The sequence below is a fragment of the Saccostrea echinata genome, unplaced genomic scaffold (genome assembly GCF_033153115.1).
Source record: "Saccostrea echinata isolate AGI-Se365-2 ecotype Australia unplaced genomic scaffold, CSIRO_AGI_Sech_v1 ptg000011l, whole genome shotgun sequence".
In the NCBI taxonomy this organism is placed as follows: domain Eukaryota; kingdom Metazoa; phylum Mollusca; class Bivalvia; order Ostreida; family Ostreidae; genus Saccostrea; species Saccostrea echinata.
The window spans coordinates 1,161,071-1,188,827 of record NW_026889760.1 but is presented as its reverse complement, the minus strand read 5'-3'; the positions used below and the strand labels follow the sequence as shown (position 1 = coordinate 1,188,827).

At 33.2% G+C, this 27,757-nt stretch overlaps 2 protein-coding genes across 3 annotated transcripts; one reads left to right on the top strand and one right to left on the bottom strand.

The window, feature by feature from the left end:
* Positions 1–6,533: 6,533 nt before the first annotated feature.
* On the bottom strand, positions 6,534–13,625 carry LOC133184898 (testin-like). The gene is made up of 7 exons (XM_061319972.1): positions 13,524–13,625; positions 11,700–11,788; positions 10,646–10,943; positions 9,557–9,784; positions 8,422–8,637; positions 7,937–8,095; positions 6,534–7,084 (listed from the first exon to the last, which is right to left on the bottom strand). The coding sequence occupies exons 1-7, from the start codon at positions 13,554–13,556 to the stop codon at positions 6,854–6,856; spliced, it is 1,254 nt and encodes a 417-aa protein (XP_061175956.1). The 5' UTR covers positions 13,557–13,625; the 3' UTR covers positions 6,534–6,853.
* A 1,087-nt stretch (positions 13,626–14,712) lies between these two features.
* On the top strand, positions 14,713–20,651 carry LOC133184897 (uncharacterized). Of its 2 annotated transcripts, XR_009720863.1 has the most exons (5): positions 14,713–14,778; positions 15,181–15,274; positions 18,373–18,533; positions 18,861–19,172; positions 19,683–20,651. XR_009720863.1 is itself a non-coding variant. In XM_061319971.1 (4 exons), the coding sequence occupies exons 1-4, from the start codon at positions 14,760–14,762 to the stop codon at positions 19,082–19,084; spliced, it is 498 nt and encodes a 165-aa protein (XP_061175955.1). In that variant the 5' UTR covers positions 14,713–14,759; the 3' UTR covers positions 19,085–20,651. The 2 variants fall into 2 exon arrangements, 1 of the variants encoding a protein (XP_061175955.1); XM_061319971.1 differs by having other exon boundaries at positions 18,861–20,651.
* Positions 20,652–27,757: the final 7,106 nt, after the last annotated feature.

Sequence of the window (27,757 nt, the reverse complement as noted above, 5' to 3'; positions counted from 1 at the left end):
TGATGTAAGTTATAACTTTTGACTTTCTATAGAAGGTAGGGTATTACCGAGCTTTGACCTGGACTATTAACTGGTACAAGCTACAGGTAGGTTGTAGAAACCTTGCGAGATCAGTGTAATATTATCAATACCAAATATATTCTGCATTTATCAATGGAAGGTAGGATTCTGACGCATATTTAACAGGGATATTATCTGGTACAAAGTACAGGTAGGTGGAGGAAAGTCCGAGATCAGGGACATATCTTCATGTAAAATCTATCTGGGTAGGTTGGGGAAACCCTTCGAAATCAGGGTAATATTATCAATAACAAATATCTTCTGCATGTATCATTGGCAGGTAGGATTGTGGTGTAAATTTAACAGGAATATTATCTGGTACAAAGTACAGGTAGGTGGGCGAATGCTCTGAGATCAGGGACATATCTTGATGTAAGTTTTAACTTTTGACTTTCCATAGAAGGTAGAGTATTACCGAGTTTTGACCTGGACAACTAGCTGGTACAAGCTACAGGTAGGTTAAGGAAACCCTTCGAGATCAAGGTAATATTATCAATACCAAATATATTCTGCATGTATCAATGGCAGATACAATTGTGGCGTATATTCAACAGGGATATTATCTGGTACAAAGTACAAGTAGCTGGGAGAAAGCTCTGACATCAGGGATACATCTTCATGTAAAATCTATCAAGTGACTTTCCATAAAAGGTAGGGTATTACCGAGTGTTGACCTGAACTATTAGCTGGTACAAGCTACAGGTAGGTTGGGGAAACCCTTCGAAAACAGGGTAATATTGTCAATACCAAATATATTCTGCATGTATCAATGGCAGATGGGATTGTGGCGCATATTTAACAGGGATATTATCTGGTACAAAGTACAGGTAAGTGGGAGAAAGCACTGAGATCAGGGACATATCTTGATGTAAGTTTTAACTTTTGACTTTCTATAGAAAGTAGAGTATTACCGAGTTTTGACCTGAACTGTTAGCTGGTACAAGCTACAGGTAGGTTGAAGAAACCTTGCGAGATCAGTGTAATATTATCAATACCAAATATATTCTGCATTTATCAATGGAAGGTAAGATTGTGGCGCATATTTAACAGGGATATTATCTGGTACAAAGTACAGGTAGGTGGAGGAAAGTCCGATATCAGGGACATATCTAGTGACTTTCCATAGAAGGTTAGGTATTACAGAGTTTTGACCTGAACTGTTAGCTGGTACAAGCTACAGGTAGGTTGAGGAAACCCTTCGAGATCAAGGTAATATTATCAATACCAAATGTATTCTGCATGTATCAATGGCAGGTAGGATTATGGCGCATATTTAACAGGGATATTATCTGGTACAAAGTACAGGTAGGTGGGCGAATGCTCTGAGATCAGGAACAGATCTTGATGTAAGTTTGAACTTTTGACTTTCCATAGAAGGTAGAGTATTACCGAGCTTTGACCTGAACTATTAGCTGGTACAAGCTACAGGTAGGTTGGGGAAACCCTTCGAAAACAGGGTAATATTGTCAATACCAAATATATTCTGCATGTATCAATGGCAGGTATGATTTTGGCGCATATTTAACAGGGATATTATCTGGTACAAAGTACAGGTAGGTGGGAGAAAGCACTGAGATCAGGGACATATGTTGATGTAAGTTTTAACTTTTGACCTTCCATAGAAGGTAGGGTATTACCGAGCTTTGACCTGAACTATTAGCTGGTACAAGCTACAGGTAAGTTGGGGAAACCCTTCGAAATCAGGGTAATATTATCAATAACAAATATATTCTGCATGTATCATTGGCACATAGGATTGTGGTGTATATTTAACAGGAATATTATCTGGTACAAAGTACAGGTAGGTGGAGGAAAGTCCGATATCAGGGACATATCTAGTGACTTTCCATAGAAGGTTAGGTATTACAGAGTTTTGACCTGAACTGTTAGCTGGTACAAGCTACAGGTAGGTTGAGGAAACCCTTCGAGATCAAGGTAATATTATCAATACCAAATGTATTCTGCATGTATCAATGGCAGGTAGGATTATGGCGCATATTTAACAGGGATATTATCTGGTACAAAGTACAGGTAGGTGGGCGAATGCTCTGAGATCAGGAACAGATCTTGATGTAAGTTTGAACTTTTGACTTTCCATAGAAGGTAGGGTATTACCGAGCTTTGACCTGAACTATTAGCTGGTACAAGCTACAGGTAGGTTGGGGAAACCCTTCGAAATTAGGGTAATATTTTCAATACCAAATATATTCTGCATCTATCAATGGAAAGTAGGATTTTTGCGTATCTGGTACAAAGTACAGGTAGGTCGGAGAAAGCTCTGAGATCAGGGACTTATCTTCAGGTTAATTTTATTTCTGACTCTCCATAGAAGGTAGGGTATTGTCTTGGACTATTACAGGGTTCGACACTAACGTTAGTCCGTTAGTCTCAGACTAATACATTTTCATTCGGACTAATAAAATCTGCGGCTAATTAGTCCGAACGGACCAATAAAAATTCCTGGAAAACAATATGAATAATTTACCAATGTCCGATTCTAGATACGACTTTTACTGGAAAACCCCACATTTATTTTTAGCTTTCTACCTTCTTGGCGGGTAGTTACACAATTTCGAGTCAGCGCTTAATATTTCGACTGATTGATATGAAGTAAAACGTTTTAGCGATTATAATTTATATGACACATAAAAGAAAGATGTCAGACATTTTGGATGTAATGTAAAGAGAAAAAGAACGAGATCGGGAATACGATCGTACTTGTTGATCGCGAGATTTCAACAAATCTGTGCTGTGGAATAAACCATTTCACGTAAATGCTTTGTTTATTTTAAAAAAAAGTATAAAAACGTATATTGCAATGTTTGTTTTTAAATTAATGTTACAAAACATTGATGTTTCCATTTTTTGACGGACTCATAAAATTGCTTGCGGACTAGTAAAAGTAAAGAAGCACTAGTCCGGCCGGACTAAAGCCTAAAAAAGTTAGTGTCGAACCCTGCTATTAGTTTGATGAAACTAGAGGTAGGTGACAAAAAATATCTGGGATCAAGGTTATTTTCTTAAATAAAATAAATATTGTTTCCATTCAGAGTACGTAGAGAAATGGTGGATATTGTACAGTTTTTTAAGCTGGTACAAGCTACAATTATCTGCGATCAGGGCTATATTTTCATGTTAATCTTGTAAAAAGCAAAAGTATTTTGATTAGAAGCGTATACTGATCTGGGATTTCAGATCGTAATTTTTCCAGGATATGCTAAAATGAATTCAGCATGCACATTCTACGTAGATGCATGGGAGAAACATTTTGAGAGAGCGTAATATCTTTATGTTTGATTAACCATTTGACTGTCATAGGTCTGTAAGAAAATTAGCCTTTTTTGCAGGAATATTAGCTGAAACATGAACAAACTAACGTAGCAGGCACGTAGGAACAGGGGTAGGGGATCCCCACCCGTTCTTTGAAAGGCCAGTTGCCTCCCCTTTTTTTTGTTACAGTAAAGGTCAAATACGGATGATGTAGTATTGTATTTATAAATTTGGTACTGCAAGATGTTGTAATTACCCCCCCCCCCCCCCCCCACGAAGTAGGATTTTCGAGTTTGGGCAAATTTTTCTTTTTTTTATCTGCTTGTCAACCTTTTCAGGTAAGTATTTTTTTTTCCTCTGGCTCCCCCCCCCCCCCCCCCCGCCTTTCAAAAACGATGCTTCATCACTGCGTAGATAAGAGAAATGATCTGAAATCTAGTATATATCTGCAATGTTAATTAATCTGGGACTGTCCAAAATATATAGGTGAATAGTGTATATTATGCTAGTTTTTAGCTGGTTACGGATAGCTTGGAAAAAACCATCTGGGATCAAGACAGTATCCCTATGTTTGTGCGATGTAGGTTAAGCGTATTTTATGAGGTACTCTCAGATGATACATAATTCAGGGATTTTGGGATAATGACATCTATAACATCAGTTTAAATTGTCGCCCGTGTGGCGCAGTGGTTAGAGCGACTAAGTCTTGAGTCGTGGAGAAAGGAGTTGATCCTTTCGTCACGAGTTCCATTCACTTCACGGGACGTAGAGATTGGTTCTTCGGACGATACGGTATAAACAGAAGAAGAAGAAAAATCCCACACTGCTAAAAAGGCCCAGAGTGCCAAGTTCAGGTCTAAATTTGCAGCCCTCCACCGGTAAATGCTGGTGTCTCAATATGAGTAAACAATCTCGAAGGGGCGTTAAACAAACAAACAAATGTCTAACATTAATCTGATACCTGTCAAAAATAGGTAGAGAAATTAGGTGCATTGTTTAGAAATATATATATTTGTACTTTCGAGAGAAAAAATAGCTCGAAATCACCTAGTGTGAAATGTACATGAGCTAGAAAAGTTGGGAGTAGCAAATGACGAGGAATATAAGTTGATATATTAACAAATGTCTTGCTGTATTGCGTTCGGATATACCTCGGTAAACCGTGAGTTTTGTGTGAAAATAAAATCTTGGCGCTAAGTAAGACATTCAGGTAAAATAGAAAAAAAAAACTTTTGAAATCAAAAGAAGATAGAAAATGTTTCTTTACTAATATAGGCATATTTCTCAGTAGTAGTTTAGGTATGAGTATATTATTAAAATAAAGAAAAATAATACTACAGTAATTTCTATCTTACAACTTGAGTCGATTTAAAAAAAAATCCATCTTTCAATTATGGAATCGTCGCCTACATGGGGCAGTTGTAAGAGCGTCTGCTCTAGAGTCGCGGAGTAAGGAGTTGATCCTTACGTCGCGGGTTCGAATTGGTCCACTGCGGGACGTGGAGACCGGTCCTTCGGATGAGACCATATAAACCGAGGTCCCGTATCCCACTAGGTGCTGGCACGAAAAAGATACCTCACTGCTCAATGGACCTAAGTGCCGAGCATAGGTCATCAGGGTTGGATTGGCTGTAAAAATGGGGGCGAGATCTTAAAGCAGCCTTTAGACATATGTTTTTTAAATGTTCATATGTAACGATACGTGCCTGTTTGCAGGGGAAAATACCCCCCCCCCCCCCCCCCCGCGGATTTTCTATTCCCAATACACATAAACATTGCATCAATCGAAATACAAATGGATATCGAAAAAAAATATATCAAATAATATAGTTCAACGAATTTTATTTTGAATTTGAATAAATCCACGCTTGTCATCAATTTATCCATATTTGATGATTAATTCAAATGGATACATTGTTTATATGGATTAGTATTTCTACTTTTACCTGTACGACTTAATATATAATTACCAATTGTAAATTGCCTGTGAAATAAATGTAAATTACCTGTGAATATTAATATTAATGAAGAATATTTCATTTATTTACGTATACATGTATTTTAACACATGTCGAATATTCCACGCACGAGTGAATATATCTACTACATAATGAACGATAACTCGTGTTCGCCTACCTGTACATTGTACCATCTAGCGTTAACGAAAGCGAGCACAATGCCAGGCAGTAGGTGATATAAAGATAGGCTGATGTAGTGGTTACCTCACATTACTAAGTCCAATGAGATGGAATGGATGTTCTTGGTTGTTTGCTGCAAACTTATGAATGGGCCATTGCAGAGATTTTTCCGAAATTCAAATTATAACTTACAGCTGTACCATCATTCAGTTGTAGAATAGTGAGATGCAGAGGAAATAAACCAATCTGCAGTGTATGGATATTTGCAAATGTAAAATTCTGAACAAAGCAGAATATAGAAACAATAGACAAATACATCAGAGAAAATTCGAATTAAGTGTAGAAACGACTAAATTTTCTGAATTGAAGTAATATATATAAGCATTCTTTTATTATTTTACAGTTGCATTACACTCAGTGAGATATTCACACATTCTTTCTCCTATTTGAACGACATTAAGAGAAAATTAGAAAAATTGGATGTCCGCCATTTTGAATCGCCATTTTGACCTTTTTAACGCAATTTTCATGAAGGCCAGCACATTTTTTTTTAGATTCAACATACTCGAAATAGGTGAAAAAATTATGCTGGACCAAATAATAATTATTTGCCGTTAGAAGTATTTTTTTCTGTAAATCGGACCAGACTATTATACTTTCGGTTTATAAGTATCAGATAAGTAGGAATTTGAAATTTTGTTTTTGAAACCCAACCTAAATTTATGAAATACAATGTGAGAGATTGAGAAAAAAATGACCAAGTTTAATCACCAGGTAAAGGCAAAATATTCGTAGGTATTTCCTCTATCTGAATAAATATTTGATGTCATTGTAATCTGAGCAAATTACTTCAGATCTCTCAAGTCAAACTACATATAAATCTTCTTTTGACCGGAATAAACACAATAAATAAATGAGGATCACCTAGGATTTTCTACAGGAGAAAATTAATGTGCTTGCTGATCAGCTGTTTTAACCTTTCCTATAGCATGGTCTTAGGTATTAAATGGCATTTAAAAATCATGAATTTTTAAATATATGTATGTATGTATAAAGATCATGTAGTCATATTGGAACACTTGCCCGATAAATGAAAAGATACACATTTCATATTGATCAGACTCGCACACACCGAATAACTTTAAGATGAAGGATAAAGACATCACATAATTTGTCCGATAGTTCTATCGTTTATAGAAAACAGGCTTAATTATATATTTCATCGTTTCAAATGAAAGTGGTCCTTGCAGTATAAAGTGATTTTTGTCAACAGGAAATCAAATTCAAATACATTGAATGAAGTTTTTCATCAGCCAAAATAAGTATTGTAATTTTTTTCAAATTTTTTGGCTTTTGTTTTTTTTTTTTTTTAAATTATCTGCAGGTCAATGAATATGCAAGTTTTGAATTCCATTTTGTGACCAGTCAATTGCCGTTCGTTGTTTACAGTCCACAGAACAAAAAAGTTGTCCCTCCTTCAGCAGGAACTGTTGGTTAATTAGGTTACGGCCACATCCGTGACAGCTAAAACAGTGTGGACAAGCATGCCAATGGTAATCCCCGTGTGAAAGTCCGGGAGAATCAGCTGTTATTGTTCTTCCACAGGTTTTACAATTCTGAAAGATAGAAAAGAAACCTTGTGGAGAGAGAGAGAGAGAGAGAGAGAGAGAGAGAGAGAGATTTATGAGCTATTAAATATTCCTAAAAAATTTCAATAGTAGATTATAGAAGTTATAATAGCATGTACAAAACTTTTGTAATGTAGAACGTATTTTAGCAAACTGTGTTTAACGCATCGAATTATTAAGATCAGTACAATGTTAAAAAAAACACAATCCTCAATTCATCCTGAAAATTCTCTAATTAGCTCATTTATTAGATACAAACTTTGAAAATACATCACACATTTTGCATGTGTTCTTTTTTTTTTTTTAAATGTTTTCTTCCGAGATCATCGACAATGAAATACATAATGTATATGATTATTTCTCTAACTTAATTATCGTACATACTCTCATCTTTTATTTCACAGTGTTTTTCGTCTTATATTTTTTTCCAGAATATGTCTCAAAAAATGAGAATATAAGAAATTGGAGAAAAGATGTGCACTCTTGCAAGGAAAACACAGATTATGAGATGTGGATGCAACGGTTAGAAACCGCACAAAGAAAGACAACTCGTTTAAAATGGTCGGTCTCCGATGTTTTTTTTTTTTTTTTCTTTCTTTGATTTCTCTTATAAAATCAAAATAAATCATTGAAAAATAAATCATTTTTTTCCGTAAAAGCGTTTGGCAGAGGGATTAATTCTCTAAGAGTGCATTAGTATCAATTAAATCTATAAAATCTGAAATCAATATTCTGTAATTATCTAAATCGTTATAGTGGTCTATAAGCAAACAAGAATTGATTTCATCCTTATCTATCTTTAAATCAAAATAGTCGATGTTTTTGATATCTTGGCCGTACCTTGCTATAAAGTGTATCAAAACATATCATGCAGAATGGGTTGCTGTCCTTGGCGATATATCTTTGCCCAGCCAATGGCGCATCACAGTTCCAACAGCAGAAATGTTCCACGTGCCACGTTTGTTTTTCAGCCTGTGTGTATTCACGAGCGAGAATGATCTGTAATTCAAACATATAAAAGGATAATAAAAAATCAAATACTGAAAGGACAGAATTATATATCAGATTCCAATCCCAAAATTCAAAGAATTTTTTTTTTTTTTTTTTTTTTTTGATTATTTTCAAAAGATTAGTCTGTGTATAAAGTTAATTGAAATGAATTTTTGTTTTTGTTTTAGTATTTCATGTTTTATGATTTTAATGATAGGAAGACAGTATAATATTCAATCAGTGTACAAGATCACTTCTGCATTAATATAGGATCTGTTAATCTACCTTTCCAATATCTCTTTACATCAGTGTTCAATGAATGGTAATGAAATTACCTCATCACAAGCAGCGCATCGTGGGTATATAGTGTCGGCATAATGTCGTTCGCAGTAGATTTCCTCGTTTCTACAGAAGTAAACCATATCCACCAAAAGCTCGTTACAGGTTGCGCATGTGAAACAGCCTGGATGCCACGCTGTTGCAGATCCAAAATGGTCAGTGGAAACACAGAATCCACCGGTACTTATGTCCTTGATGCAGCGATGACACCTCTGTAAAATAACAATGTGTAGAATATCCTGTAAAACAGGCTTAAAGCTAATCGCCATGAACACCTGTTGTAAACCTGTAATTCGTTATATCGAGTTCATTATACACGTGCAAGTTTGTTGTAAGCATGAATTCACAATACCCTTTTCGTTTAAATTGGCTTAACTGTGTTTAAAAAAAAAATCTTTGATCGGCGTACGTATGGATATGTGAATCGTCAGTTTTCTTTATGACGCAAATAGAAGTTTTATCAAATGCTTTATTTATTTTTAAGGGTTTTTCATGATGGAGATGCGTCGTTCTCTGATGTTTGTACATCTCCAGAACTAGTACTTGTACATGTGACTGACTATATATATATTTAAACTACAGTGTATTATTAATAGTGCCACATTTTTTCCCCTCCGAAAATTATTGGTTTGTGGAATATTCTGGATAAAAAAAAAGCAAGACCCCTTAATTAGCTCACTATCTCTTCGAGACCTTTCTGCTATGGGTTTGACTGAGAAAACATTGTAATGCATCTGCTTCTGATGTTAAAGACACATGTTTAAATCAGATAATTTGCCGTCTGTTCATGAGTTATTAAACACACGCTGTGTTTGACTTAACGGAGAAGTTATTGAACCTCGTAAACAAGCTTACATGTATTGGTGTCCTGTGTGTTTTGGTACACATGTAAGTATAACAATGAACCTGGCCTGCATACAGTTACTTTTTAAGTCTTCTAAAGCTTTTTTTTTAAATTTAATTGTTATCTTTCTGTATTTTCATTCACGTAACAATTAATTTTTCAATTTTTCTTATATGCAAGAAATCATCACTTTTGAAATCAAAGCAAACTGCGATCACTCATTCATAATGATCGTTAAACATATTAAACTTTTTTAGCAAAAAAATGTTAATTCTATGATCACCTACAAAATTGGTCGCCTCTTTAACTTCCATGATCCGCCCCACTCCCGCTGCCTTCATCTTCCGCTTGTTACAAAACTTCTGGAATTTGAAGAGTTCGTTTTCGGTTAGGCTGCTGCAGAATTTAGGGTGAAGGTCATGGAGGGGGAGTTGTTTTTGGAGTTGTTTCCTCCTTAGCTGGGCGGCGAAAAACTGTTTATCTGGAGGCATCATCGATATATATTTCTGTGATCTCTGGTAAAAGTATCGATTAGGAATCTTGGTTACATAACATGAGCTTTAAAAATCATTTTAGTCAGTTTTGATTCATAATCAGAGACACATATATAATATTGGGGGAAGGGGCATATCCCCTATCACTTTTTTTCCGAAACATAACCTTTAACTCTTAATTGAAAAATTAATGTCAATTGAAAGGCCGATTGCCCTTCACCCTCAACGTTTTGTTTCAGTGTTGTCAGATTGTCCATGGTAATGTCTTAATGAAATAGTTAGGTGGAAAAAGTTGGACCCGAAACACCAACACAAAATGGGTTTTTTCGATTTCGGACATTTTTTTCTTTGCTTTTTAAAGATCTCTTAGTTTAGTTGTTAATTTCTTTCTGGCTGGTCCCGCTTTCAAAAACGATTCTACATGTATGTCTACGTGTCTGATAATGGCGGAAAAACAAGTTAAAGGTCGAACTATTTTTGTCAACAAAAATTTGTGAACAACATTGCGAACGTCATTAAAAAGTCCATTATTATCATTCTGATATACTTTCAATTTATCGCATTTTAATACTGATATAATAATTTGTAAAATTAGGCATTGGTTCATAAGCATTGTTCGAGGAGCGGGTGCATGGTCTCTTCCCTTAACTCTATCCCCTAAATCCGTCTTTAATTAACTTAAACGTTAAATATCTGTACTTTGCAATTATCAACTGTTTGTTTAAATACCAGTTAGTTATGACATATAAACTTGACTATAGAGACATTAATTTTAATATATACACTCGTAACAAGTTATCCTTGACTACGGATTCCATATAAAATGTATGTTACAGTACAGGTAATCCATTGGCTCAAAGGTAATGATGATTTAACACTTACTATATTTTCTGAGATAACCCTCGATAACACAACATCTGTCTCAAATCCATATATGTCTGTAAGAGTCTTGGGGTCGTCTACATAAGCTGTCCCAGAATTCCCCGTGAAACGACCGTTCGCAGAACCTTGGGACGTGAAGGACTGAAGGTCAGTTGTGCGAGGTCTACTTGTTGATTGGCTGTCACTAGTTGGGCGTGGTATACTATCCAGAAACAATCCTATTGGCTGGCCATCATCACTCTCGTTTCCATGGAGGTCGTGGTCTTCTCTGGAACAGCGGCAATTCTTGCAGATTTTTCTAAAAGTTCAAATGAGTTAAATCCATTTAACGTTGATAAAAATGGTGTCTGTACGCAGTATACTATTTGTAAACCAGTTCTGCCTGTTGAAATATCGGACTTTTGGTAACAATTTAAAAAAAAAAAGGTCTTAAATAACAACCGGGGACACAACTGAAAACGATTATTCCAATATATATATATACTATATATAATGAAAACATTGTTTTTTTAAAGGGGGCGTATTCAAGGAATTTTTGTTCGGTCCAGTGTCAAGCTTCGCCCCCTCCTCTTAATGGTTCTTACTGGTCTATTGAACATTTATTTTGTGCTTTGTTCGTCACAAAATCTTTAATATCAGTGCTAACAAAAATATATTATTTCCAATATAATTATACATGTATCTTCTGAATTGCGGACTTTAATAATACATTTTCAATAATTTCATTAGAAAATTTTTATAAAGATAATTTTCATACCTTAAGAGAACTACATGTAGTTTTGCAATTTGCAACTTAAAGACTTTCTCGGTTTTTGAATAAAATGCACAAAAAGAAGTTTAATAGTTTAATTTTTGTTATATTATTTACAAGTCTAACTCACCATTTAAAACTACTGAAATGCATTTTGTATCATACAATAAATATATTTTTTGTACAATTCTGTTATTCGATTGACTTATCAATTGTAAAATACGTGTTTGGTATCATCTGTCCTTAAAATAAAGAATGTTATATATACTGAAAGGTATATCAGCTTTAATGAAAATTAATTACCTCCAGTAATGAAGTTCAAGGCCTGGACAGTTGTCTCCACATTTCAAACAGCGCTGGTGTTTAGGGATTAATGGGATCCGGAATTCAACCTTAATGTGCAAATTAAAATGTCTTAGCTTCTGGTAAAAAATACGATGGCTCGGAACAGTTTAGGAAGCTCTTTTTGTATTCGTCCTACAGTTTTAATTATATCTTTTGAAATCTGTTTCGAAACAATGCCGTTGACAACACAACGTTTTGTTCTAGAATTAATGCCTGGGCGCTTCAAAAATAAGACATTCTAAATGATATGCATTATTTCATGACATGGGTCATTCATTCACCTCAACCTGCCACAAAAATTAATTAGCATACACCTCCACCCTAGAAATTAACCTGAATGGAACTGCGACGGACACTGACATAGGGAAAAGCTTGTCCTATTGTTGATCATACTAGCATTTAATTGAGTCCTGTAATCATGTTGATATCAAAACGTCTGAGTACTGCTGTTGTGTACATATGAACATCAGCTTCCTGGAAATCTTATTAATCTACAGATTTTTTTCGTATAAGTTTTTAAGCCTATCAGATCTCCAACATGTTTCATATTTCGATTCATGCATTAGCTATCGAATGAATATTGTTTCAAGTCTAAAACTGTGTAAAATGTTTCCTGATTCTTTCCAAAATTTCCCCCTGATTTCTTTATGTGATTCTCAATCTTATCTCTCTTGAGAACGCACCAGCGAATTCTGTTGCCAAACCTCCGCCCACACATGAGCTTTACTGAAATGAAACCTATCAGCAGGGTGGAGTGATTTATTTATTTGGTAGTTACATGTATCAAGCTAAAAACTGAGTACTTTTTGTTGTAAGTAAGAGTGTATCAATATGCATAATTCTGTCCAAAATACTGCATCAAGATTGGAATCATGCAGTTCCATTAAATTACAATGGGTTCAATAACATTACATGTAGCATATATATACTCACTTTGGCGCTTCAATACAAAATATAAAGAGATAAACAATAAATTGTTTATTTATAACTTTAACTATTATCAAGTAGTAAGCTGAGACGTAGTCGGGGGGGGGGGGAGGGGGGGGGAGTAAATAAATTGCATAAATTATAATAAATTGCATTTTTTTTTAATATTAATCGTCAAGGGTTTTGACTCCACTATAAAAGTAGAAGATAAACTTCCTCGACAGTGCCTCTCCCTTCGAAATTCCCTACTTTGTTTTTTGGTCGAAGTTGTAGACAATAGTAGATGTCAAAGATTTTGTCCCCAAACAAGATACATCTACTCGGCTGAAACGCCCCCCCCCCCCCAACATGTGACAATGCCTATATGTATACCCAAAAGACAAAAAGGGATAACCACTTTTAATGCTCTCACAAGAAGGCAGTGCTCTCTTTCTATACCTCTGGCATGCAAATATCTAGCGGGTGTGGGGGTGTCCGGAATCCCCTTTCCTTGGAATTTCCAACAAAATGAAATTTGTAGAGTAAAGAGAGCAGGAAATAAAGTAATCCCAACCCAACGGAACAGGTTTTATTCAGATGTGGACAGATCATTTATTTGTGATATTTTTTTGTTTGGGGGTGGGGTGGGGTGGAGGGTTTTCTTGTGCTAGTCAAAGATTTTTGGGAGGAGTGGAGATGGAACCCCTCCCCCCCCCCCCTTCCCGGTAAAAAATCCTAGATCCACGTATATATGTCTCAGCATATCGTCGTTACTTACTACGTATTGTAAAATGCTAAAATATTTACTCACAACGTAGTTTTTTATTTAAAAATGCCTGAAATAAAACATTTTGCTGTAAAAATATATATGCTTACCCTCTTATCAACGGGAACCGGTCCATAAGCCATTATACGTAAATGAAAAAATCCAGCAGCATCTGTGAACGATGTTTTTCTAAACCCACGATCAAACTCACACACATGCACAAGATAACAACAAATATTTTCGATCGGTTTGAGAGCATGCGCTGGAACAACTAAATTGTATCACGGATTACACGTGCATCAAACATTGCAAGACACGTCTTATTTGTCTTATGAACTATTTTCTTTGAATTAGTTTAATTTGAAGGTCTCGTTTGAGAAAAGGAAAGGTGACAAAAACAAATTAATGATATAAACATATGTACATTGAAATGGATTCCAAAGAAGATTGTAAAATGCAGATGGGGAGCGCAAAATACATTTTCTGAATTTGATATACAAACATTTAAGTATGAATCTGAAATTACAAAATATTTTATTTAAGGAATAACTGTCTAATTTTTTGGATTCATGATGTGATTAATCGAGTGGCTTGCGTGATAATTTGCATAAACGCCGAAGGCGTTTATGCATAAAATTATCACGCAAGCCAATCGATTGATCATCGTCATGAATCCAAAAAATCTGACAGTTATTCCTTATATTTACATGCTCCTGATTCTGCAAATTCCCGTGCTAATAGCCCCGCTTCTGTCTCTATTTGTCCCGCCCCGCACGTGATTTTTTTTTTAACCGCGCCTATCTATGAACCAGTGGATTTATGTAGAAATAAAGTATTTTTACAATTTGTAATTTTATCTCAGACAAAGACATTGGAAATGTAAATATTTGTTATTAACATGTTGTTTTTCTGTAATTACAAATTATAATTTAAGATTACAAACTGCAAATAATTAAGTTGTCATTACAATTTAGTAATCTGTTATAATTCGCAAAGAATTAAGTTATTTGTAATAAGAATTATTTATTTGTAATTATAAATCAATTATTTGAAATTACAAACTGACAATTGATAAATTCAAATATTGATAACTGTAATAAAAAATTAAGAAAAAAATCATAGGTGCGGCGGTTCACCGACGAGGCAACTTCCGAAGGATACGATGCTGTTCATTTACAGGCTGCACTAAGAGAGATAAATCAAGTGTGCATTACACAAGATAAAAGGTTGGCATATTCTATCGAGTCCTTTAAATTCTACAATGATTAACTTCCCTTTGCAGTTTTACCTGATGATTTAAAAATAGAATTCGTTGACGTGAAACTTTGTCAAATCAAGGAAGAAAAATGCTGACATTTTGTTTAGGTATGTTGTGATGGATTATATAAAATTATACGCTTGTTTACCTGACATAATGAAATGGTTTTTAAGATATATATCTACTGGTATATTTATTATTTCATATTAAATCAATAAGATGAATTTCTTTATGCCTAAAAATTAAGAATAAACAAATAGATTCACTTCCTTGTTTTGTAATATACAGAACGGAAATGTCATGCTTTAATTTTTAGAACTCTCTCTAATAAATTCCTTAAATAGCTTTATATTATTCTGTATGTTAAGTTTTTAGAAAGCTGATTTTTTTAATTCATTCATTTGTTTGTTTGTGTATTTTAGATATATACAGGGGTAAATCCAAGTATCCAAGTATAGCACCAATATGGCGTTCTCATAATTCTTTTTTTTTTTTTTTTTTTTTTGTAGCGCTTTGTTGTCTTCCTCTTGTCTGTGAAGCAGGGTCATACTGCTACACCTATTCCTATAATGGATACACCTCTTACACCTGTAGATATTACATGTAAGTATAAGTCTTAAAATTATTGATCGGTATATTTTTCTAGATCTGACTCTTATGTTTAATTCCATACAGGATGAATGCAGATAAAATTGGTCAGATGAAAAGGAAATTGGCATCAATTAAAAAAAAAAAACACGTCATTTTAATTTTCAGTTCTATTACAAAATTTACCTTTATTTCAAACTTCACATTTCTACGTTTGAATTCTTGTTTATGAAAATAATTTGAAACATTTACAGACAATACCACTATATCTAGAATGAAGTTAAAGGAAAAATATCCCAGAGGTTTAATATCATCTACTGCTCTAATACTAAATGCAGTAAATTGAGTCTCTTTCTAAAGAATCTCCGTAAAAAATTATGATATAATTATAATACATAATGATAAGAAAAATCTTATATTACTAGTTTTAAGTAATTTCCCATCTTTTGCAGAGGTACATATTACATGTACATGTTAAATAAAGTGACAATGAATATTAATTAATGCAAAATTTTTTTTAATCTTAATAAAACTTCCTATGCTATCCTTTCTACTCCCGACAGACTTGCAATCAAATGTTTGAAGATTTTGAAGAATTATATTTCCTAAATTTGGTAATTTCAACGTGTTCTAAAATATCTCAATTTTTATTATTTTAAAATAATTTTCAGTTGACAAACATACTAGCTGGAAGAAAAAACAGATTGAATTCAATTCTTTATCATGTAACAGTTGATATAATTTTTTTGAGATTAAATGTTTAAGGTACTTTAGTTGAATTTTCTCATTGATGATTTTTTGTTTATTCTTTTAATATGGTTTGTTAATGAGTATATATATTCATAAAATGACAATTCTATTCAAAGATTGGTATTTCTAAATAGCAGTGTAAATGATTGTGTGGTGCAGTTTCTGTAGTTGTTTTATCGACTGCAAACACCACCGTAAGTTACAATGAAATTGGATGTCCATATGGTTTATTCGAAACCAGTTTTCAGTGAATTGAATAAATAAATTAACAAATTCAAACTTCTTGCAATATAATGAAAAAACCCTCGCTGGGAACGTCAATCAAATCACTCATTATGTCCAAATGAAAAATACGCCGATTATTTCACAAATATCATTCATTAATTGTAATATAAAATGTATCCTGCCAAATTTTTTTTATTATAATTTAATTAAAATATTCCAAACATTAAATGATGAATTGTTTCTCTGTGCAATGCCATGAACTATACCTGTTTAGATTTCAATTAATTAATTCATATCAGAAGGTTAGGATTCTATGCATGTGCACTAGTGTTTTCATACCTAGAAACAATTTAAAGGGTAACAGAAATGGATCGCAATTCCTTTAAATATTTAAGATTACGGCGAAATAAAATCGGAGAAAAAAATGCATCGAAATCTACCCACAATTAATGGAGTTATCGTCCTTTGAAAGTGCCTATTTTTACCTGTTTTGAAAATCCAATCAAGCGAAAATCGAATCGATCGATAACGGGGATGTACTGGCGTGACGTCACTACATGTACTTGGACCAAATAAGCGGGTCACTATAGTTCAATTGATTTACTCCGAGAACAAACGTCAATAGTAGACTGGATATGACACATTTGTTGATATTTCATTCATATGCATTTTTTGGAAATGGAATCTTTTTCTTAGACTTGCTCACGTCTCTATGTTGTTGTTGTTTGTTTTTATTATTACTATTAACATTAATACTATCATTGTTCAATTTTGTATTGTTTTTCTTCTGCTATCTCTCATAGTTAAATCAAAGAGAGCACTTAAACAAAGAGACTTGAGCAAGTCTACTTTTTCTTTGACTTCACATTTTATCAGTGACCTCTGGTTTGCTTTTGATGGACGCATATGAAAAGCAAATACCGGTACATTGCAAGCTTGGGGTAATGCTAAATATCCTTTAAAAATAATTCTGGTATGAGGCATACTACATTTTGTAATTAATGTACACTGTAAACTGATAACTGCCACCTTTTGAATAGAGTGTCAACAAAACACACGATGCCTCTATGGGTATGAAACAATTAAAACAATGTATCGTGTGAGAAGCACTCCAAAAACCAACCCCTTTCTTCTGACTGTCTGTATATGAAACATTGCTGGTCTAGCTTGAGCTAACCATGACAAATCCATTGTACCAAAAGGTATTGAAGACATGGATTCTACTGCTAGAAGAGCAAAATGTACATATACTGTTCAACCCTATTTGCAAGTTTGTCAATGCAGTTAATTTTTGACATAATTTAAGGTACTACATCCAAATAATCTTTAAATGTCATATGAAGTTTAGTTTTAGTTTTGGGGAGGGAGTAAATTGCCCAAAAATTAAATTGCTTTATGACATCAATAGTTACACAAAAAGTGCATATTGTACATGTTTTTTTTTTTCTTATTGGCAATTGAAAAGTTTGAACTTCCTATGAATAATAAAGAGATATGTAAATTATTTACAGTGTAATAAATACAAGTACTTGTACTTGAAATAAAATTTGAATTATCATTCATCATTTTTAGTTCTTAAAGGGTGGGATGCATGTTTATGAAATTGTTACAAAGTATAGCATTTTTATTTTTGAAACCCCCCCAAAAGTAATGGTAATGGTAATGCATTACTAAGTAATGGTAATGTAATGCACTACTTTAAGAAATTAAAGTAATCATTATGATAATAGTAATTTAATGCCCAAATTCTTGAGGTAATGGTAATGTAATCCACTACTTTACAATGTAATTCGCCCTCAAGCCTTGAACATTGTACTAATAATCTGATTAAAATCAGTTCTATGTTATTACGCCCCGAAATTCTGACAGTATTATTACAATTTGGGAGCGTAGCAAAAATTGATTTTAATCAGATTGATTGTATAAATAGTTTATCGGCAGTTTATAAGGTCAAAATAGGGCAGCTTTTTCGAATTGATAACAATCTCTTTAACGTATGTGTCAATAGGAAGTGTATAATTTCCGATCCCTTTTTAGCTCACCTGAGCTGGAAGCTCAAGTGAGCTTTTCTGATCACCCATTGTCCGTGGTCCGTCTATCTAGCTGCCCGTCCGTCTGTAATTTTTTTTTCTTTTCAGGTCATACGTTGATAGATTTGGAATTGCCTATGGAACTGTAACTGGAATTGGACTATTGGTAGCTTTAATTATATTTATTGCCTGCAAAAGTAGACAAAGACCAAATAACTCAACCATACTTCTGCAACCTGGTTATCCAGGTGTCGCTTACGCCCAGTCAGGTAAATTCTTGGATGAAACTCCTCTCAATGATCTTTTTTTCAAATGAAAATATTGTCATTTATTAATCATCGACTGGTCATGATTTAGCAAATTATTCTTCTCTTTGTATTATTACTATTTTAAATTTTAATGAAATATGATTTTACCGACGTTGTAAAACAGTACTTTTATCAATAATAGATAGTTGCTTATACATACGCATACTTAAGACCGTTACGTAATAAACATAATATTAAACAGATTTGGAAAATTTCATAACTTTCGAAAAATTATTATATTGAAATTTGCTAGTGGCGTACATGTACATGTACTTTTTTTTTAAACAGGTCAGCAGGTGATATTTTCTCCGCAACCAGGAATCATTCAGGCACCAGCACAGCAGACTACCATCAACAGCCCTGCAATACCCTTTTTAAACCAGCAAGGTCAGACATCAGGGGCAGAACCAGCTGCAACAAGTACTATGGGGGCAATAGGAACCACACCAATATCACCTGATACTCAAGAAAGCAAAAATAAAACAAACAACCCACCGCCATATTGTGTGTAGAAGCGCTTGTTAACTCATCTTATGTGGTGTACATAGTAATACGTTAAGGAAGATAGTATCCATGAATTTGTTTCAATATTTAATTAAGGTTTTCCATCCCTAATAGGACCTAATTCTCTATCCTGAAATATCCATCATGTATATAATACTCTGATATAAAATCAAAGCCTTTTACAGTAGAAAAGGATTTACCAAGAGAAAATTTCAAAAACGTAATTATCTAAGCAGTAATTAATTAACAGAAATTGCATTGAAGTCTATGAAGACAAGCGATATTTTAAAAATAAAAATTCAAATAATAAAAATATCAATGAATACTGTGGTGGAAAGATGCATTAAATCATTAGAAATAGAATGATAATTGAAAACAATTTTTTTACCGTATAGATTTTTTAAAATTAATTATTATTACTTAAAAAAAGAGGGAGATAACTCTTCAACAAAGGTCAAGATCATAAATTAGGACACGTTCCATTCTTACATGATAATAGTGATAAATGGGAATTATGTCTATATATACTGAGTATTCCACCCATACACATCTGTTATGTATTCAAATTTATTGAATCTGAGGCTATTAGCGAAGGAATACCTTAAGTAAACACATGTACATTATATGGACTTGGGCAGGAGGCTAAGCCTGTTTGAGTGCTCTCCCAAGAGTATCTTATATTTGTTCACATACTATAAAATGTTACTTCAATGATCTTTTGAAATGTTCTTTTGTATTGTTGCTATGATATTTTTGAATATGTTCACAATCTAAAACATACAAAATCATTTCTATATTCTTTTGGTAGTCGAGTCAATTAGGCAAGCATGTAGGCCAAACGTCAAACTAATTGCAACAGAAATTATTTTGTTATGAATTTAATCTAACGTACAAAAATAAATGAAGTAAAATATCCATCAAAATCGGATAAAATGAAAGAAGGAATTTTAGTGCAATTAAGTTACCTGATAGATAAGAATTTAAGAAGAAAAGGGGCATAACTCTGTAAATCTATCCAGTAGCCAAAAGAAATTCCTGTTTCTTCATAAAATCGTAGTCTGATTACCTTACATTCTAGATAATATAAATTTCGAATGGATGTTTTGAAATTAACTTTACACGTTTTTATTTTTATTTTTGGAATGTTAATTCCAATTGATAGTGAATACAGATTTTAGAAAAGAATAATTATATAGGGCCTATAATTTTTCCTTAATGTAGAACCTACGTCGTATGACGTCAAAGGTAAGTGAACGAATCCAAAACTGTCTCAGCTATTGAAATTAATGTGGTAATGTGAATGACATGCAACTACATGTATGTTGAGGAATGCAAAGTTGCAAAGAAATCTTCACTTGCCTTCAAAATATAGTACAATATCTTGACGATATGTCGTCCAAGTCATAGATATGATAAGGATCGTGTTTAAGGTTTGCAATATCTATTATGAAATGATGTGTATTCATTTGCACAATTATTTGTTATTCATTCATGTGTTAACATATTTGAATGTAATTTTGCCTGCTGCTGTCTAAGAAACATACTCTAATAAACTAACATATGAATGAAAATCAAGTCATAATATATATAAATTCTTTGTCAATATCTTTTAAAGAAAAAGGGCTGCAATTTTCGACATTTAAGGAAATCAATAGGTAATAGTATTTCTCTACTGTCCTATAAAAGATTCTTTATATAATAAAACAGATTTCTACGAAAGAACATTATAAAAATGTCTTTCCAGAGTTCAGCAAAGGAGACAATAATTTAGTTCATTCAAAACAAAAGTAATACAAAAATAGTAACATCTTTTTTCTTTTGATTGTTATAAAAAACAATTGACCAAAAATATAAGCACCTTATTCTTACCTGTTACGAATTAGATATTTCTATCTCTTTATATAAATGATTTTAAAACGACAGCAATAATATCAGATACAATATATAGAATTTTCATCATTGGTGCATTGTTCTTCATACAAGTAGGAAGAGTTTTAAGATTGTTTCCTCCTTTTTTTCGAATTAAAAAGTTTGATTCAATGTTGTGGCCCCTACCTATGCTCAAGGGGTTATGACTTAAGCAGCTTAAACCAACACAACATTGTGGTGCTTTAATATCAAAATGACTAACATGTCCTTGCTGTAATAGATTTTTTAACATGTACTCTAGCATTTAATGTAAAAACTGATCCCAGATTTTAGCCCAAACTCAACCCAAAGGTTCATAATTGGAATAAAAATTAATAAACAGTCATAGATGCTGTTTCAATATTGATATGATATAGTATGGCCTGGCTACTCTTGAAAAAGATTTGTACCTATAGCTACCTATTTCCATGTAAAAAAAAAAAAAACAACTCGGTCCCTAATTGTAGCCCTAACCTTGAACATTAAGATTATTTATATGCCTACCGTAATTCAGATGATTTTTTTAAAAACAATACCATTTGAAAACTGATATTCTTTTGTGGCCCCCGGTGCATGATTTGATAAAAGTTGAATCTACACTACGTGAATATTCATATTAATATCTGGCCCTGTTGTTCTTCGAATGAAGATGTCCCTATATATTACCATCTTATATTTTGATCTATTGTGGCTCAACTCTACCCCTTGGGGCCTTGATTTGACCATCTTTGATTCTACAAAAACGTGAATGTTTCTACATTAATATAACAACCATGACCTTCGTTTTCTTCGTCAGATTCCAACAGATTTTTCCCATTTTTTTCCCCATATTTTTAGGTCAGCTGAGATAATCAGGTGAATGAATTAATTCTTTGAATTTGTCTGTCATAGTGCGTTGTCAATCATGCATCAGTAATAAACCTTTGAGAACGTTTACAGCTTCTCCGGAACTGTTGAAACAGTTTAAATCAATTTCCGTATATACAGTTCATATGAGTAAAGGGAAACAAAATTGGAAAATAAAAAGTCTCTGCTCCCTTGGGTTCTAAGGATGTAGCCAAAATCATATTCAAACCTCTTCACATTATTTTATGGATCCTTTACAGTGTTGTATCATACTCAGGTGACCGTTAAGGTTCCTGGACATGTAACATGTAAAACTTGTAAAACCAATATCAATATAATTTACTGAAATTAAGTTACAGAAAGGTTGTATTTATTATAAGCATCACTCAAATTTGCAATAAATGGATCGGTATTTTTTTTTTTTAAAAAAATGCATATTCTAAAGTGCAATGTCTGATTTCACAATCTTTTTAGACGAGGTGATAGGCCATATTTCAAGCTATGTGGACAAAAATTGGCCGGTTGAATTTCTTTCAAATTACATATAAAGAGAGATTTTGTACACTAGAACAAAATTTCAAAGTTTCAAAAAAATTGAATTTGAGGAAAGATTTGGCCTATCTTTTGTGTACTACCTTAATTCTGCATTTCTATATGGACACTTACCATGCATATGACTAGCCATGACACAGCTTAAGTACATTTTCGCAATACTCAGTATATCTCCATGTAAAACTTTGATTTAGTATTGTGGCCCCAACCTACCCTCGGCGCTATAATTTGAACAAACTCAATTTTACAATACCATATGGATGCTTCTGTATGAATATGACCGGCTGTTCTTTAGGAGAGGATTTTTAAAGATTTTTGTCCTAAATTTTACTGATGCTTTACTGTTTTACAATTTTTTTTTACATTCTCTGTAATTGTAATTCAAGAGGTTACCCCCCCCCCCCAAAATAAATAAATAAATTATTTCCGGATTTTATAATTACATATCAAATACGGATATTTTAGTATCTGTATCACGATACATATCGCGCAATAAAAAAAATCCCGATATACCGGTATACCGATAAAATCGCCCATCCCTAGAGACAGTATTTTGGTAACATTGAAATAAAATTTTGCATATAGACAAAAACTAATCGATGGCACATTTAGGTGAATCAGAAAAAAAGACACAAATGGGAATTTTCATTTTTAAAAAAGTCTTTATCAATGTATATACTATTAAGAGATGAAGATAGACAAGTCAGGTACGCATGAATGTTCATATTTAATCAGAATTAGATTGACAGTAAGTCACATGTAAAAAGTCAGGTTGACCTATATTCTCTGAACACGGGCATTGTATTTTTTCAATCTTGTTTGTAATGACTCCCTTGAGCAATTTAAATCACCAGATGATCGATATATAGAATTCATTTATGTATAAGGTTCTTGAATTAAGGAAGAAAAATGTTGACAACTTTCTGTTTGGGTAAGACATGATCATGAAAAACTACACTTTATCATTCAAACATGAGTTAATTAAGTGAAGACATAAATCTACAATGCTATTCATTATTTCATACTAAATTCATAACGTATCTATATGGTTGAAAATGGAAAAAAAAGATGGCTTCACTTCCGTGTTCTGTTCATACATTCTCTAATTGTTTGATTTTACCCACTCTGGTAAATTCAATTAATCCATTTTCAGAAGTTTTACCTTATTCAATATGCTAAATTTTCATATTCAATATTAATTCAATTTCTGGTGTACTTACATCAACCTCGGTGAATTTAAAAATGAAACATGTGCAGCATTATTGCGTTTCTAAATTTTTGTTTGTTTTGAAGCACTTAGTTGTCTTACTCTTGTCTGTGAAGCGGGAACAGACTGCTACAGCTATTACGCATCAGGAGCTCCATCCTACGTTTGTACGAATTCTCTGTAAGTATACGTGTGAGGTATAAATTAATCTGTCATTCTGGTGTTTATGCTTACCTCCCAGACACGTAGTACCTGAAACAAGCGAATGACAGGGAGAGGTCTTAGCATTCACCCCCTCCCCCCAATTTCTGATATTCTTTCTAGGTAAAGCAATGCATGCTTAGGAACAACAAAGAATTGTTGAAATTTACATGCACGTCTTCCGTCTGAAATGAATGAAGTTCTTCATGTAGACAGATATTTCATAAAGAACTAAGAAGGATGACAGCTGTGTAATGTTGATATTCCGAAATAATGGATGTATTAAATAAAGAATAAAATTTCTACCTAGTCATAGGAGCTATATCATTTCTTCTTGCAATTGTCGCTTCAGATCACTGCTTGATAGATTTGGAATCGCCTATGGAACTTTTGCTGGAATTGGACTATTGGTGTCTCTAATTATCTATGTTGCTTGTAAAGGAAGACAAAGAAGACAAAACAACGCGGCATTATATTTACAAGCTTATCCGAATGTTGCTTACTCTCAATTAGGTAAATTCTGTAATGCCGATAATTTAAAAGAAATCTTTATCATTGTTGTTAAAAAATTCCATAATTCATTATTAACTGATTAAAGGCATTTCATTCTTATTATTCTTATATTCTATTCTTTTGATTTTAATGATATAAATGTTGTAAAACAAAAAAACACATATCAACTTCAGATGGTTTTTTATATATACGTTTACAATCATAAGAGACCTAGATACAGAATTAAGCACGAATTAGAAATTTTCATAACTTCTGTAAAATTGATAGCCGGGAACTTGTCAGTGGAGTACATGTACCATTTTAACAGGTCAGCATTTCATACTTATCCCTCATTCGGCAAACATTCAAACGCCAGCACCACAGCCTGCCATTACCAACCCTGTAATACTTTTGACAAATCAGCAACCGGCAACACCGCAAAATACCATTACAAACACTACATTACCCTTTTCAAATCAGCACCTCCAGACACCAGGGACAGAATCAGCTAGCGCTGTTACGAGAGTATTAGGACCAGAAGGAAGAGCGGAAAGATTAACAGTCATGTTACCCGAGACACAAAAAGACGAGGATGAAACAGACAATCCACCACCATATAGTGCCTAGTGCACCCTATTACTTAATCAGAGTTGCTACATGTACATCCAAGCCAATGGAAGAAAGTATTATTTGGATAAAAAGTACATGTATATAGTTCTGTTTCATTAATTACATGAATATGGAAATACATGTGCATTTCTACATTGAGACACAAGGCTTAGCCTTATTGAGAGGTCTTCCAAGAATATTTTATAGTTCATGCAAATACTTTATCTCATTTTCATTATAACAATGCCCTTCTGAAAATCTTTGACCATGGGAGTACTTGAATTTTCTCAAATACGGTGACACTCATGATATAAATCATTCTCTTCTTTTGATTTCTTACACTTAGAGTTGGTGTAAGCACCAATTGTCAAATTTAAACCTTTTGTTTAAACAACACTGCTTTTACATGAAACTGTACAAATCATTCTATTTACATGGTCAAAGTTTTAAGCACAATTAAAAAGAAGCAAACTTTCGCAAAAAAAGAGTCTACGGCTATTCAATGTTAATAACTGCATCAACATCCTGATGACACTGAGAAATTCAGAAACTTTATCATTTCATTAAAAAAGAATTAGTTATATTCCTTCACCAGACCTTGTGAAACTTAATTCCCAAGAAATGACATAACACCTTTACCTATAAACTAGTTCTTTCTGTTGAAACGCAGTATGTGAGCTGTGCATTGATATTACACATACACGTACATGTTTTTATAATGTTAAATATTGGAATGTGATTTGGTGGCTATTTTTGTTCCTTATTCCTCTATTCACTTATATAAATCTTTCCTTAAATACTAATTTGTATATGTAATTCAGTTTATTATTAAAATGATAATACAATTTTAGCCTACCATGCATGTTTGTTTTTTTTTTTTTTTTTTTTTTTTTTTTTTTTTTTTTTTTTTTTTTGTTTTGTTGTTTTTTTTTAACAGAAAATGGAAAAATAAAAGTTATATGTCCCAATAAAAATTATCTCTCTTATTCAGAGGGTTAGTGAACCTTAATTAACGAAAATACTCTAGACTGCAAGTTAAATGACTATTCTTTATTTTTTTATAAACAATAATACCATTTACGAATTCTTATATGATCAATACAGATGTAACCGTCTTCTATAATAGAAGAAAGACTGCTCATTTGATATTTGGTTGTTGGGAATTGTCTTTTAACAGCAATAGAAATGCCAGTGATTTCTATCTATAACCTTCAGAGATAAATTTATGTCTGCATCGGAACACTATATACGCTATGCTGTCTTGTAAAAGATTTTTATTTAATGAAAATACAGTATTCATAAAAAAGTGAATGAATGTTTTTTCAGCAAGAATTTTTATCGGCAAGGACATTAAAAGTAAAATGCTATTCAAAATATAAAGATTAGAGATGATTTTTAAAAAGTAGGGAAAACCAGAATGAAGGTTGTTGAAAATGTGTGTTTGGGGGGAGGGGTCGTTTGACAGAGATGATTTGCAAAGAGTTAAGACTGCATTCGGCTTTTTCTAAAAAAGCTTACAATGTATTCTAAAGTTATCAATTTCAAACATTTGTTTCTTCGGTGGAAGACAAGCACTTTTTAGCATTGTTATTAGTTATAGTGTCCATTTCCTTAGAGTTCCTTAGAGTTCCATTATACGCCTGAGGAGAGCTTTGCCATTTTCCGTTGCCTTCTCTTATTTTGTGAAAAAACATTTTCATTTCCATTCAGACCAATGTGCTTTGTATAGTAATTTTATAGTAAGTTTATCACTTAGTGTTTAATTAAGCAGTAACGTTTTGAATTTTCATGTGCAGAAATGATTTTGCCTCCCAATATTTCTTTTGATATGTGTGTGAATGGGGTTTATATCTCCAAGTTGATTCAATACGCAAGACCATGCTCCACGTATGAACGAATTCTAGAACGAGGCAAGCTGATTACAAACAAGTTGATAAAACAAGGATATCAACAGTCTTCTTTAAAGTCATCATTCTGCAAGTTCTATGGTCGATAAAATGACATTGTCAGCAAACGCAATCTATCGTTATGCTGGCTGACGTTTTCTATACTAATTGTAAGGCCATTATTCAAACACTGAATTGTCTACGTTTTTTTTCCTTTTGCCCGATCATGACAATGAGGACACAGCGGGTGTAACCGGTCAAAAGGGGCCGTTTACTCCTCCATGGCACCTGTTCCCACCTCTGATGTTTAAGTCCCGCAGTGTGATTCGACCTGCGAAGTAAGGATTAACTCTTAACTAAGCGACTCTAGAGCAAACGCTTTTACCCCTGTTAAAATACTTATATTTGCAAACGTTTTTCCCTTATATAACACTATTTGAACAAGGCTTATTTAAACTTGTCTTTAACAAGATTCGTCATGTGTTTAGTCATCAAGGATCAACGTAATTTCATTGTGACGTCATAAGTGATCGACGTTCAACACATTCAATTTATTCCGCTGAGGCTTGAAAAAAAATGAATCGTGTTATGGGTTTAAAACTATACTACCCAACTATTTTTAATTAATCAGTCACAAATATAAATATAAGTAATAAAGTAAAATCTTTCATAAAGCCCCTCAGGCTTTATGGGAATTGATCACATGACCATCCTGTATTTACATCACAATTAAAGTTTTATTTCTTAAGCTTTATTTCTTAATTATTAAGTATATACATTCTCCCAAACTCTGAACCATATAGCTTATCATAAGCTTTGTTTCCCTGTCCAAACATCATCTGAAGTTGTATTAACAGCAAGTTGTTTCATAGTTCAGTTCACAGAATACTGCTCCCCAAAGGTTGTTAAAAGATAAACGCTCTAGAGGTGAGCAGAGGAATTAAGTTGTCCGACCTTTGCTTACGTGTTTAGGAGCTCGA

Bases quoted from the DNA above. Each gene is read 5' to 3' on its own strand.
- LOC133184898 (XM_061319972.1), bottom strand. From the start codon at position 13,556: ATGGCTTATGGACCGGTTCCCGTTGATAAGAGG. The intron at 8,096-8,421 runs GTAATTTCATTA...TTTGAATTACAG, and splicing joins GATGCGCTGCTTGTGATGAG to ATCATTCTCGCTCGTGAATA. The intron at 7,085-7,936 runs GTACGGCCAAGA...TCTATCTTTCAG, and splicing joins TTGATACACTTTATAGCAAG to AATTGTAAAACCTGTGGAAG.
- LOC133184897 (XM_061319971.1), top strand. The intron at 15,275-18,372 runs GTAAGTATAAGT...TTTTCTTTTCAG, and splicing joins TACACCTGTAGATATTACAT to GTCATACGTTGATAGATTTG. The intron at 18,534-18,860 runs GTAAATTCTTGG...TTTTTTAAACAG, and splicing joins TGTCGCTTACGCCCAGTCAG to GTCAGCAGGTGATATTTTCT.